Source organism: Hermetia illucens, chromosome 1 (genome assembly GCF_905115235.1).
Source record: "Hermetia illucens chromosome 1, iHerIll2.2.curated.20191125, whole genome shotgun sequence".
NCBI lineage: Eukaryota > Metazoa > Arthropoda > Insecta > Diptera > Stratiomyidae > Hermetia > Hermetia illucens.
This window is the reverse complement of record NC_051849.1, coordinates 120792505-120807513: the sequence shown is the minus strand read 5'-3', so window position 1 is coordinate 120807513 and position 15009 is coordinate 120792505. Positions and strand designations below refer to the sequence as shown.

The 15009-nt window shown below is 40.2% G+C and overlaps 1 protein-coding gene across 4 annotated transcripts in view; it reads right to left on the bottom strand.

The window, feature by feature from the left end:
* The window catches only part of LOC119646374 (BMP-binding endothelial regulator protein), a 442299-nt gene that overhangs the window by 177591 nt on the left and 249699 nt on the right, over positions 1 to 15009 (bottom strand). For 3 of the 4 annotated variants that reach the window (XM_038046812.1, XM_038046813.1, XM_038046810.1), the window contains exon 6: positions 2882 to 3091. The exons of the other annotated variant lie outside the window; for it this stretch is intronic. In XM_038046812.1, the coding sequence (XP_037902740.1) occupies positions 2882 to 3091 (210 nt within the window). The remainder of the gene's footprint in view (positions 1 to 2881; positions 3092 to 15009) is intronic. 4 annotated transcript variants of the gene reach the window in all.

The window sequence follows — 15009 nt, the reverse complement described above, 5'->3', positions numbered from 1 at the left end:
GTACAATGATGTGCTTAACCTTCCGGTTCCGGAGGAGGCCACGGTGGTGGGTTACGCCGATGACATAGCACTGGTTGTGGTCGCAAAGCATCTCGAGGATGCTGAGTTGTACTCAAGCGAAGCAATCAGTGCTGTTAAGGCTTGGCTGGAAAGTGCTGGACTGGCACTCGCGGAGGAAAAGACGGAAGCGGTCCTCATCACTAAGCGCCGCAAAAGAAATTACGCCTGCGTCAGAATCGGGGATCGTATCATCACTTCCAAGCCGGCCATCAAATACTTGGGGGTGATGATAGACGGAAAACTCAATTTTAAGCAGCACATAGAGCATACTTGTAAAAAAGCATCCACCACGAGTATGGCTCTCGCAAGGATGATGCCGAACGTAGGAGGACCGCGGCATACTTGCAGGCTGCTCATAGCCAAGGTGGTGAGCTCTATCATGCTGTATGCAGTCCCAGTTTGGGGAAACGCGCTGCAGGTTTTAGGAAATGCATATAAACTGAGTAGGGTTTACAGAAGAACAGCCTTAAGGGTGTGTTCTGCCTTCAGGACCGTCTCAGACGATGCAGCGTTCATCATCTCGGGAATGATGCCAATTGACATCCTGGCAACCGAAATGATGAACATTTATAACACCAGGTCCATCTCTCCCTTATCGCAGGTGAAAAAAGCCGAAAGAGAGAGATCCATAAGCAGGTGGCAACAGCGATGGAACCAGTCAGAAAAAGGTCGTTGGACTTACAGGTTGATCCCTTCCATCAGGGAGTGGCTGGAGAGAAAGCATGGGGAGATCAATTATAATCTCACCCAGTTTCTCACCGGCCATGGAGGATACCGTCAATACCTGTACAGGTTTAAATTGGACACCTCGCCTAATTGTCCAAACTGCGACGGGGTCCCGGAGGACCCAGCGCACGTATTCTTCCAATGTCCTAGGTTCGTGGAAGAAAGGAGGAACCTAGAGGAAACTCTAGGTGAAGTGCTATCACCGGAAAATTTTGTCCGGAGAATGGTAGCTTGCCAGGAAGACTGGGATGCGATCAATTTCATGATCGCAGTGATCCAGGAGAAACTGCGAAAAGCAGAAGAAGTGAGGAAGGCGCGGTTACGGACCCCGCGGGAAGACGGAAGGAGACCTAGCTAAAGTAAGCTAACTCCGCCCCGTGATGTAATACCTAAAGGTGGTTCCACGGGGTAGGGGGGGGGAGTCGGGGGTGGTTTTAGTGGGTAAAAATCCCACACGCTGGTGTGTCCAGACCAGTGTCTTTTGAAGATTTCCACCTCCTCAAAAAAAAAAAAAAAAAAAAAGACAGACACCGACTCGATTCTAATAAGGTTTTGTTTCGCACAAATCCTTAAAAAGAGTATAGAGTACCAGCACATTTTAAGGTTTTGTGTGAAACAAAACCTTGTCAAAATCGGGTCAATGTCCGTCCACCTGCCCCTTTGTCTGTCTGTCCGCCTTCACACGACGTTTACTGCAGGTGCAACGAGTTGTATCATTTTGTGTTGGGTTTAAGGGGGTTCCCCATATATCCAAAAAGGGGAGCAGTTTCGTTTTTTACAGAATACGATCATCAAATGAAAGGGCTTGATTAGTACTTTTTGAAAATGATCCAATTTCTGATATGCGGTGCTATGTCTGCTATGAATGTTCCAACAAGAGAAACAGGTATCGTTCTTAGAACCTATCCAACCGAAAATTCTTAAAAAATCCACAGTGATGTATCTGCACAAAATCTAGGCTGCTCTAATAAAGTTGAGTTAAAGTTAAGTTAAAATTAATAGAAATTTGCCCGGAAACGCCCTTTAAGATCACTCAAGAAGTACAAAGTTTGAAGACAATCCAACTATTGTTAGCAAAGTTATACAAGGTGAAATTTTGTATTGCATGTGAATTTGATGCACTCAGAATGTATACGTCATCATCATATAAAGTGAACTCATATAAACGGCAGAGTTGGAGTAATATCAAGGAATATTTTGAAGTTTATTTTAATTACTGTGTACGAGTGCAAAACGTGGATAGGAAGTTCCTTACACAAGATGAACACAAAACCCTTATATCCGAAGTTTCTGGTTAGAACGTAAATTTTGAATAAAGTATGAAATCACTACTTTTGCAGATCAATTTCGCTACTGTTTGATTTTAATTGAGCATAATACCGACGCTGCGATTGATGCCATAAGTTCAATGCATAATAGTTCATCAAGATATGCGGAAATTGATCAAGATATGCGAAAAAGTGACGGTGGGTCATATTGCATTATCAATTTGTATGTTAACTAACCAGTCCATGAAATTCACCAGCGACTTCCGGACTGTAGAATCCACAAAGCGACCGTAGAAAGCATAAAGCGAGCGACGCGGCGTTGAAGTTCTGAACGAATGGTGAGAAAACCGTGACCTGTGCCGTCACGCCGCTTTAGAAATAGGGAAAGTAAATACACCGAAGTTTTGTAAAGTAATTACACTGAAGTGTTGTTTAAAACATTAAGGTGTTAAGTAATGAGAGAAAATGTTATTTTTTCCCGATTGGAACGTTACAGTGTGTGCGGAAGAACCAGCAGGTTTACAAGTAGTTTAAACCATTCGATATTTTCGGCCTGCCTATAGACACAGTCAACTGCGAAGGAAGATAAATCGGCTCCTGAAGATAGGTGCTCGAAGATTCAGTAGAGTGAACTCAGAAGTAGCCGCCATTACATATTGGATATTCTATGCAGTGTATGTATATTGTATACGTTTGCTAAAAAGACCTTATTGTCACGTTTAAAACACTCCAGAGAATGAAATCTCTCTCTCTCTCTTCTCTTCTCAAAATATTGGATGTCTCCTTCCGAATTTATGACGAACCTACAACTTTTCCTTGCATCTTACCTGGAACCTGCATAATTTCTCGTTTTTTGGAACATCGGGGACAACATTCGCCTGGTATTCGAATTTGCGTCGAAACTGGACATTGCAATACTGGACAAGCTTTTTTTGCACAAGTTAGCTTCTTATTAGAGCAGTGGCATTTGAGGCAGGGGTCTTCAGTTAATGTCACCTCTCGGCCTTCAAGCACTTGTTGTCCATTAAGATAGCAATCTGCAAAAATAATTTTTTTTTTACTTTATGTTAATTTAAAATGAACAGTCAAATATGTATGTTATGTTGATTTAAAAATTCTTATAAATTATCCCCATAATAAAAACTACTATTATTGATTTTTTTTTTTTTGGGAATTGTGGGCTCCTAAGTCAGCATCAACTTAATGCTGGACCGGACCAAATGGGGAGCAACTTACTCCCCTTTTTTGGTCCACGGACCCCTCGTTTATGGCTTAGCACCCAAATTTTCTAAAAAATTAGGCGATGACGGCTTTACGGTTTCTTAACAGCGAGCCACTTCGGTCACGCTGCTCCCAGGGCAGAGGTGAGGCAGCGTCTGACGATTTGCCTCTGCCCTGGTAAGAAACCGTAAAGCCGTTATCGCCTGATTTTTTACTATTATTGAATTAGTCGGCCATTTTCTCGCGATTATACGCGATAGTAATCGAATATTATATACACCCAGTGCGAAAATTTCTAACAGGAAATCACACACAATCTACACAGATTTTCAATGCAAAAGGAAGCAATTGGGTTTCCTAAATAGCAATTTATTTATTTAAACAAGTCGAAAGCCGGAAATTCGGCCTTCAGGTATGAAAGGCTTTATGTATTTCGAGAAGTGGTCCATTTGCATGTAGACCGTAATGTATCTCCATTTAGTATGTTCGAGTACGCACGTTGGTATGATGTTGATAGTCAGTGTTGTGGGTTTGTCTCTCAACTGCCACGATAATGCACGTTCTCATGATTTGAAATAAAACAAATATATAAAGGTATAACGATTTTGTGTTCGCCTTATGCGAGGAACCTTCAATGGACATTGTTCAATTCATACAAAGCTAAGAGCAGAAAATATTCCTTCATATATTGCCAAATTCGAAGTACATATTAGAGACATAAATATTGTGCTCATTCTAAACAAATAAATATTGCCTATTACAGCATACTGATCCATATACATATATGTATATCCATTCTAATGCATATACATATATGTACATCAATATATGAATGCATCTGAATATTTCCGCTTTACTCCGCGCCTAAAAGCGTACATACATATATATGTACGTAAATTGAATACATACCTATTTTATTAAACACTACGTACAAACTTCATTAGCATATATGAGGTTGTTGCAAATGAAATGGCCGCTTTGGTACTAACATTTGAAACGACTCTAAAGCTTACAAAAATTTATTTATTTAATCAAATTAGGTGCTAGTCGATTCAAAACACTTCTCCCAGCGAGATTCAAGAGCATGTATGCCAGTTTCGAAGAAGTCCAACTGTTGGGTGTTGATAAATTTGTCGAAGGCAATTTTGACAGCCTCTTCATTCCTAAATTGTTTTTCCACCAAAAAATGATCCAAATGCTTAAAAAAGTGGTAGCCGGTTGGCGAAAAGTTCGGTGAATACGGTGGATGAGGCAGAATCTCATACTACAACTTTTGAACCGTTGTTCTGGATACGTAAGGTGGTTCATTGTCGTGAAGGAGTATCGCACCATCTCTGTTGACCAATCTCGGCCGTTGAATACTCAATTTTCGGTGCATCTCCTCGAGTTGGGCACAGTATTTATGTGCATTTATCTTTTCTCCAGGTGCCAAAAAAGAATAGTGGATAAATTCAGCAGTAGACCACCATTACCTTCTTCGGATGGAGGCTCGGTTTCGGCATACGCTTCGGTGCCTCATCAGCATCTAGCCATTGTGCGGATCGGCGACGATTGCCGTATAATATCCACTTTTCATCACATAGGTTAAATATCCGCTTGGGTCGCCAAGCTTATCTTCCATTTACAGTTAATTCCCATGAGAATTATTAAGCCAAACATTGTAAACATGAATCATTTCAATAGAATCATAAACATTATTGAGTGCACCTGCATAACGGATGCACAAATCAATAGAATCATAAACATTATTGAGTGCACCTGCATAACGGATGCACAAACCAATAGAATCATAAACATTATTGAGTGCACCTGCATAACGGATGCACAAACCAATAGAATCATAAACATTATTGAGTGCACCTGCATAACGGATGCACAAACCAATAGATCATGGGAAAAGTAAACAATGGAGCGAGCATCGTAGGTGTTAAGATAGCATTAAGTATTAGAAATAATCAGTCTAGTTGGAACTGTACGAGTATTAGGATCATAAAGATCAATAAAATATATTTTTTTTAATAACCTCAAGTGTTATTAATTTTAGTCATATCACTATTGTGTGCAAAAAGAGATCGCTTCTGTTGCGAGAGTAAAGAACTGCAAATTTCCATTCGAAGCGCCATGTTTTGCTCCGTAGGGCCATACGGAACCCATTTGTCGAGCTTTTTCACCTTTCCAAGTTGTTGCCGGGAAACTGTCGAATAGTGTACGCCCAGTTTCTCTGCAATATCTCTCACAGACTGACGTGTGTCGGATTCGACTAGCAAACGCAGCTCGTAGTTGTCAATCGATGGTCTCTTGGTCGCCTCCGCTGCTTTATGACCGAGATTGAACTCATACAGAAAAGGTATACGTTCTTGGCTCTTTTTCATCCTTTTTACTTACTGTTATCACAACGATGGTCAAAACTGAAATGACTCCTTGATTAAATGTAGGAGTATTTATAACTCATTATCCGACACCAACAGCGCCAACTGGTGGTGGTTTAATACAGCAAAATCGCAACTAACTTCACTTGATTGCCAAATCGGCCATTTCATGTGCAACAACCTAATACATATCAATATACATATCTGTCTCGAATAACAGATGCCGATAGACAATTCATTTGTTTCGTAATACATACGCATATATTATGTAAGAATACTCACTTTAGTATGATACTGACATTCAAAGTCTTTGAATTTACACTGAAGCAGCAACTTTGACCTACTATAACTTTGTTAGCAAAAGTGCGATTTCCATCAAACATGGTAGGATCATGCTCTATATCATAGCCTATATTGCTATGTTTCATGATTCTAGGATGAACTAGAGGATAAAATGTATATAATATACTATTATTAACTTTATTTAAGCATATGAGAGATATTTCGGAGCCTAGGCATCGTGTAGTGCCAGCTTTGTGATTCTTTTACAATTTGTGGTTGGTTATGTTCTGAAAAAAATAAAAAATAAAATCGGGCTCTATGCTACTTTGGTGGAAAATTTCGTGATTCTAAGATGAAATTAAGGGAAGTTTGGCAGTCAATTACTAAAAATTATAGTAATATACTATTATTAACTTTATTTTAGCAGATACCGGTTTGGAGGGTATTTCGGAACCTAGGCCCATACAGTGGCAACTTCCCGATTTTCTTCTGATTTTTCGGTTGAGTAGTTTCTGAGAATGGGTTCGTGAACGAAATGATCACTTTCGACCCCACACTCCCCTCCTTTCAAAAGTAAGACCGGCTTCGGAAAGTAAACCGAGATTTTCATTTGATACCACATACCTATATTTGATGAAAAAAATTTACAAACCGCTTTTGTATGAATGGGGACCCCCTTAAATTCGACGTAGAACGATGTAATTCACTGTATGTGTGAACGTTCCCAGTTCCCACCTTTTCACCAAATTTGGTAAAAATCTATAGGTGCTATGCGGCACCAAGTCTTACAAGGGAGGAATTCCAATCAATGGTGAAGAGGTTAGCCAGGGATACAAGAGACCATAGTCCCAAAATTATAGTTGGCGCTTTTAACGCATGGGCTGAAGAATGGGGCAGCCGAGAAACCAACGAAAGAGGGCGTGTATTACTTTAAGCTACTCCCGGACTGAATCCTGTTCTACAAAAGACAGGATGCGTCAACACTTTTGGAAAGGGTCAGTGACAGATGTCACATTTGTAGCGACCTTCAGGCCATAAATTTCGAAATCGGGCAACTTACAAAAATAAATTGGTCCCGGAAGACAACTGTCAAATGGCCAGCAAACAGGCATGACGGAGAAACTTTCAATGAGATTCTGCTACAAAACACACTGCTAGAAGGAATCACAAATGGTAAGGCTTTCCATATAGGTGTACTGGTTCTAACAAACGAACACCGAACTTCTGGTGGAGCCATGAAATCGAAGAATGCCGCAAGACCTGTCTCAACGCCAGGAGACGCAGTCAACGAAACAGACACCAATCTGAATACGAGCAGCTACAACAGAAGTGGCGCGGGAAAAATTGCAAGTGGCTATAGTAAGTAGTAAAGGAGAACACTTCAAGCCACTGTGTAAGCAAGCTAGTTCAGATTACTTGCCCTAACTTGCTAGACGAGATAGTTATGAACCTCTTCCCCCAAAATATGAATACCGCTAGCCTTCCTATTGTCCGAGTGGACTCCGTTTAAATCCCAATGGTAAGCGAGGAAGAGGTCCTGGAAGCTGCAAAAAATGGCAGAAAATAAAGCTCCTCCAGTGAATATAGCGTCAAACATTTTTGCCGAGGTATTCACCGCATGTCTTAAGGAGGTCATCCTGTGTGTCGGATCCGCGGAATCGATTTTTTTTTGTTGCTTCAATTGTATCTAGATATAGTGTAGAATATATTAGCAAAGTGATTTTTTGAAATTATAGTGTTAAACACGTGATCAGTCACACGCTAGATTTATGTAATAAAGCCGTAATAAAGCGCTTATTTATCGGTGCGATTGACGTTCGCCGCAAAAGGAGTCGGAACGGCTGGTTTGACGATGAATGTAAGCTAGCAACGGAACGGAAGAATGCAGCATACCGAGTAATGTTGCATTCTCAAAGAACGCGGGCACGCGCAGAGACTTATCACGAACTCCGTCGAGCGGAGAAGCGACTTCACAGACGGAAAAAGGAAGCCTGGGAGAACCAACAAGTCTGTGAACTAGAAAAGTACAGGGAGCAACCGCACCAGGCGCGGAAGTTTTACCAACAAATCAGCAGGATGAAGCCTTATACACCTCGATGCTCATCCTGCCGAGACAAAGAGGGAAATCTGATTTCCGACAGAATGGGCATATTAGAGCGATGGATTGAGTACTTTGATGAGCTACTGAACAACCAGAACATCGGCGAGTTGGAGGTCCCACCACCAAGTTTAGGAGAAACAGTCCGTGCAATTCATCGGCTAAAAAATCATAAGTCGCCAGGAGCCGATGGAATTACAGCCGAATTGGTTAAATATGGAGGCGACCAGTTACACCAAGTGGTTCATCAACTTGTGCTCAAGGTATGGGACAGCGAATCAATGCCTGACGATTGGCAGCGAGGCATAATCTGTATCATACATAAAAAGGGAGATATCACACAGTGCAGCAATTATAGAGGTATCACGTTGCTGAGTACCATCTATAAGATATTCTCCACTATCTTGCTAGGCTGGATAGCCCCATACGCCCAGAACATCATTGGCCCATACCAAAGAGGCTTCACTCCAGGCAAATCAGCAACAGATCAGATTTTCTCTCTGCGGCAGGCGATGGAAAAACTGTTGGAATATGGACAACAGTTGCACCATCTGTTCATCGACTTTAAAGCCGCCTATGATAGCATAGCCAGGGTAAAACTGTACACGGCCATGAGAGAATTCGGTATCCCGACGAAATTAATAAGACTGACTAGGCTGACCCTGACCAATGTGCGAGGCCAGATAAAAGCAGCAGGATCACTCTCAAGACCATTCGACATCAACAACGGTCTACGACAAAGGGATGCCCTATCATGCGTCCTCTTTAACCTGGCCCTCGAGAAAGTGATCCGTGATGCTGAGGTGAATGCAAGAGGTACGATCCTCTTCAAGTCCACCCAACTACTGGCCTATGCTGACGATATCGACATCATGGGAAGAACCACCCGAGACGTTCAAACTGCCTTCATCCAGATCGAGCAGGCGGCGCGAGATCTTGGGCTGCACATCAATGAAGGCAAGACAAAATACATGGTGGCAACGTCAGCACCGAAGACGAATTAACCAACAACATCAAACCGCACTGGTCAAACACAAACACGAACAAGAATAAGGATAGGGGAATACAACTTTGAGACCGTTGACAATTTCTCCTATCTGGGGTCGAAAATCACAACCGATAACAACTACGATGATGAAATCCGCGCACGGTTGTTGTCAGTCAACAGAGCCTACTTCAGCTTACAAAGACTGTTCCGCTCGAAACGTCTCACCATAGGGTCAAAGCTCTTACTGTACAAGACTATGATCTTGCCAGTCCTCATGTATTCCTCGGAAACTTGGGTTCTTAGCAAGAAAAATTGCGAACTCTTGGCCGCGTTCGAGAGAAGAATCCTCCGAAGAATTTTTGGCCCCCTACATGAGGATGGACGATTCCGTAGCCTACACAATGACGAAATCTATGAGCGATACCATGACCGTCCGGTTGTGGATAAAATCCGGCTCAATAGGTAACGGTGGGCGGGTCACTTAATCCGTATGGATGAAGATGATCCCACCCGGAAAGTCTATAAGGGCAATATCTATGGTAGGAAAAGAAGACGAGGCAGACCCTGCCTAAGATGGAGCGATGGCGTGGGTCAGGACGCCAGACAGCTTTTAGGGATATCGAATTGGTGGACCTCGGCGCAAAACCGGGATGTCTGGAGTTCCTTATTAAGGCAGGCCTAGACCGGATACCGGTTGTTGCGCCGTTGACGATGATGATTGACGTTCGAATGACTTCGCTAAAAGCACAAGAATTGAAGCCAAGGCTGTACATGAGTTTCTTCAAGAAACCTAAAGTTTATGGACTAGGTATAGCAGATTATTGGTCAGTTAAGGTTTTATGGCTAAAAATCGCATTCTACTTTTTAAATGCGTTTTTCTCGAAACCGCATGTTGAAAATCGGCTGCCACCATAGCCCAAAATCTATCCAACGAAATTCTTTGAAGTTTTCAGGACTTATTCAGAACATATTTCTACGGTCCGCAAACTAGGATAATTGCGATTCATTCTGTAGTTTTTTTATTCATTAAAGAAGCCTTGAAAAACCACCAAAATTCATAAAAACACGGCACCAAATATTTAGTTTTTAATATTTTTTAATAATCCTAGTTTGCGGACTGTAGTTAAGTCTGTATGTTAAAATGCCGTTCACTTTTTCTCTCTAAGATGATCGCAGCGGCATCTAGCGTGGCAGCAAAAAAACACCTTTTTTCGGAGATGGGTGTATAAATTGCTCTGTATTTCAAAAACGAACTATGTGATCGGGCTGGGAAAATTACTATGCACACTCAAGATATTAATAAATCTATAGTGAAAAATTCGTATTTTCATCTTTCTCCAGTTCTTCACAAAAAATTTCTAAAAAAAGGGAAAAACAAGTCGGAATACCGGAAGCTCACGCTTCGGGTATAAAGGTTTTGTGTTCATCTTATGTAAGAAATTTCAAGGCACATTTTTCTATCCGTATATAGCTACAAACCCAACATATTACTTCATATTTTTCCAAACTACGAGACATACGTACATATTACAGCCATAGATATTACGTTCACCCTAAACAAACTGCCTATTTCCGAATACTGTACACATATATGCACGTATGTCAATTGATCGTAACCACATTTCCGATTTACTTCTTATATCTATCTGAATAGGCACTACCCACAAAGTTCATTAGCACGCATATACTATATACCTACATACACAGTTGATATTCATATACAAATGACTAAAAAACTAAAACAAAATAATTCTTTGGGACCCCATTCATAAGAACTCATTTGGTTGTGGTATTGACGAATTGATATGTGATGATGACGTCATGCAATCATGCATGAAGGGTGCCCGAAATTCACAAAAAATGGTAAAGTTTTACCCCCTATAACTTTGTCAATAATAGTTGGATTTTCTTCAAACTTGACTAGCTTGTGCATTATGTTCTTTATTGTACGCATGCCGAATTTTGTACTTCTGGGATGAATATAAGGGGGGTTGCCGGGTAAATTTCTAAAATGTGGAAATATACTATTATTAACTTTATTTGTGCAGATATCGGAACCGGATATATTTTGAGGCCTAGATTTCGTAGAGATGCACGACTGTGATTTTTTTCAGATTTTTCGGTTGGATAGGTTCTGAGAACGAGACCTGTTACACTTTTTGGGGCACATATTTTGAGCCCTCACTCCCCTATGTTTCACCCAATATCAAATATTGAACCAGTTTCGAAAAGTACTAATTGAGACCTTTCATTTGATACCCTACATGGCTACATTCTGTGAAAAAAAAATTTGCACCCTCCATTCACATGTATGGGGAGCCCCCCCTTAACCTTAACACAAGATGGTGCCACTTACTGCATGTAAAGGGATCACCAGATTACATACTCCTACCAATTTTCGTGACAATAGGTTCAGCCGTTTCCGAATAAATCGGGTGTGACAGACAGACAGACAGACAGACAGACAAACAGACAGACAGACAGACGGACAGACGGACAGACAGACACCGTCTCGATTCTAATAAGGTTTTGTTTCACACAAAACCTTAAAAACGGCCTTCACACAGGATGACCCCCTTAAGCAAGGAGTGATTCTCATACCCAAGCCCGACAGACCGCTAGCTGAACCTTCTAAATAATACTAGTAAATTATTTGAACGTATAATCTGTAACAGATTACTTCCAATTACCGTAAAAGGAAGGCGATCTCTTTCAGAATCAATTCGGTTAGAGAATGGTGGTCTACTTCTCGCAGAACATAAAACGGAAGTAGTACTTATTACCAAAGGGAGAAATTGCACGTTCATGAAGATTAAAGTTGGAACAAAAAACAGTCATTCCCAGGTTACGGTCAAGTACCATACCATTGAAGCACTGATTGCGAGAATGCTGCCAAATGTAGGCGGCCCATCGTGGGCAGATGCACTGAAAAATACAACAAATAAGAGAAAAATTAGAGCTGCGTATCGCGTAAGTGCACTTCGAACATACTGAGCCTACGGAACAATATCCGGTGAAGCAGCCTGCGTGATAGAAGCAATGAACCCCCTTGAGATTCTGGCGAGAGAAGGAAAATGACTTTACGATCGAGTGTATCTCACCGGAGAAGCTCCTGCCCGCCGGCGGCAGTTCGCACAAAGTGAAACTGTCGTGGAATGGCAGAAGAAGTGGGACAAGTCAGAAAAAGGGCGCTTGACCCACAGAATCACATGGGATATTCGGAAATGGGTAGAACGACCCTACGGCGAGGTAGGTTTCAACCAAACACACTTCTTGAGCATACACGGAAATTATCGAGCATTTCGTTATCGATTTGGGCATGATGATTCGCCATATTGCCCAAAGTACCCGCATATTGCAGAGGACGCAGAACGCGTTTTATTTCATTGCTCGGGGTTCACAGCCCAGAGGGCTGCATTGAAATCTTCAATCGGGGAGCACTTTACATCCGAAAATATAATGTTGTATACAGTATGTCAAGAAAATCTTTGCAAACAAAAAACAGTTATATAGATTTCACTTCGATATGAAATAAAATGAATAAATGGTAAAATTCTTAAAGTTTAAAAAAGGGAAATTGTTGGTTAGTTTGGCAATCACCTACTTACACAATAAACTCATATACTTCATTTCAAAAGGCAATGTAAATACGCCAAACGTAATCGTGATCACATTTTCCACTGTCAAAAAATTCTTTGCAAAACACACTGTAATACGTACACGCATGCATATAGCGACAGAATTCTCTAGAATTCTAGATGGTACTATTCGGTATCGCATTGATATGTTTATGTTGCTGCATTCAAAGTGAAATCCGTTTGCAATCGGTTGGATTTTGTTTGATTGTTCATTGAAAATTTTTTAAAGTCAAAATGCCTGGAAGCAGAACACTCGACAATATTATTCAGTTAGTGTATTTTCATTATTGTAAAGGAAAAACAGCAAAGGAGCTTGCGGAAATGTTTTCAGTTAAATTGAGAACCGTTTACAATATAATAAATCGCGCTGAAAAAGAATATAGGATACATTTACGTTGCTCACAAGGAAGGCCGAATAAGCTTACTCCTAGAGAGGTAAGAAAAATCATAAGAAAAATCGATGAAAATCCTTACACTTCCACAAGATCGTTGGCTGTTGAACTAGAAAAGGATTGTGGAGTTCAAATCTCACATGAAACAGTGAGAAAAGTACTCTTAGAACATAAATATTCTTCGAGAGTAGCCAGGAAAAAACCGCTGTTATCAACATTTAATATAAATAAAAGATTTTCATTTGCAAAAGAGCATGTTTTATACCCCATCGAATACTGGGATGACGTTATTTTTTGCGATGAGACTAAAATTATGCTCTATTACAATGAGGGCTCAAATAGAGTCTGGAGGAAGCCTCTTGAAGCTTTATGTTATAAAAATATTATACCAACAGTAAAATTCGGGAAATTGTCGGTCACGGTTTGGGGATGAATTTCATCAAAAGGAGTAGGCATATTAAGATTTATTGACGAAACAATGGATAAAGAGTATTATTTAGATACTCTGAAAACAGAATTGGTTCAAAGTGCCACAAAATTTGGTTTTATCGATCCTAGTAATCGTAATAAATTAAATTTCAAACTATACTAAGACAACGACCCTAAACATAAGTCGTATTTGTGTAGATCTTGGGCGCTTTATAATTGTGCGAAAGTTATCGATACACCAGCATACAGCCCGGACTTGAACCCAATCGAAAATTTGTGGGCTCATCTTAAAAAAAGAGTTGCAAGGAGAAGTCCGAAGTCAAAAGAGCAGTTAAAAGCCTTTATTCAGGAGGAATGGGAAAATATACCAAACGAATACGATGTCAAAAAATTGATATCCTCTATGAAAAGGAGACTGCAGGCTGTGCTTGATGCTAAGGGTTTCCATACTAAATATTAAGAATGAAAAATATTAATTTAATTACTTTTTTTATTCACTTTTTTATTCAATAATGTATTTTGCAAAAAATTATTTGACACTGAAAGAAATGTAGTTTTTTATTTGTAACGCTTTCAATCTTTACTCAAAACAAGTTTTATGTTCTTTTATTTGTAAAGTATTAGCTAATATTCCAATAAAACATTACACTTTAAGAAATTACCAAAAAATGTATTATTTTGCTTTTTACCATCTGTCAAACAGAAATATTTCTAGTTATTTTCCGTTTGCAAAGAATTACTTGACATACTGTATATAATATGTTGAACTTAAAGGATATATGGACCGAAGTCGAAAAGGTAATGACAGCCACCCATAAGAAGCTTAGGCAGGAGAAAGTCAGCCGGAAAAATGAACACGAATTTTAACGAAGCCAAGAACAGGAACTGGAAAAACCCACCTCCATAAAAACAAGAAAGTTATCCAACGGAAGACTACCAGTCCCTAGGACATTGAAAGTTCCACTTCCACGTTGTCTAAGTCGAACACAAGAGGAAGCTGGAGAACAGAAGCCATCACGATGCGTTTATTAAAACGAAAAAAGCGATCTTTCATACGTCGATATTTTGAGCAAGGCCAAGACTGACACCTCGATGATGATTGATGAAAATGGATTGGTGGACGTGGAAAGACTTGAGACGAGAATTTGAGATATTTTTGCGTGTGAGCATTTATTAACAAGCCGGGAAACCGGAAGGTATGAAAGGTTTTGTTTGCTTCTTCTGAATGAATTTGAATGCAGAACTATCCCATTTGTACGTAGCCTGTTAAGAATATGCATTTAGCATATCAGATTTAGTACTTCGGGTTGTAAATTTACACGGTAAAGACAACTTTGAGCTATTGTAACTTTGTTACTAATAGTATGATTTTGATCAAACTTATAGATAATATGCTTTATATTATATTTTATACTACTACCAAGTTCTATAACTCTGGGAGGGGGGGAGTTTACTCAATTTCCCCAAAAATATGGTAATATACCATTATTAACTGAATTTGAACAGATATCGATATGGAGAGTATTTTGAGGTCTGGG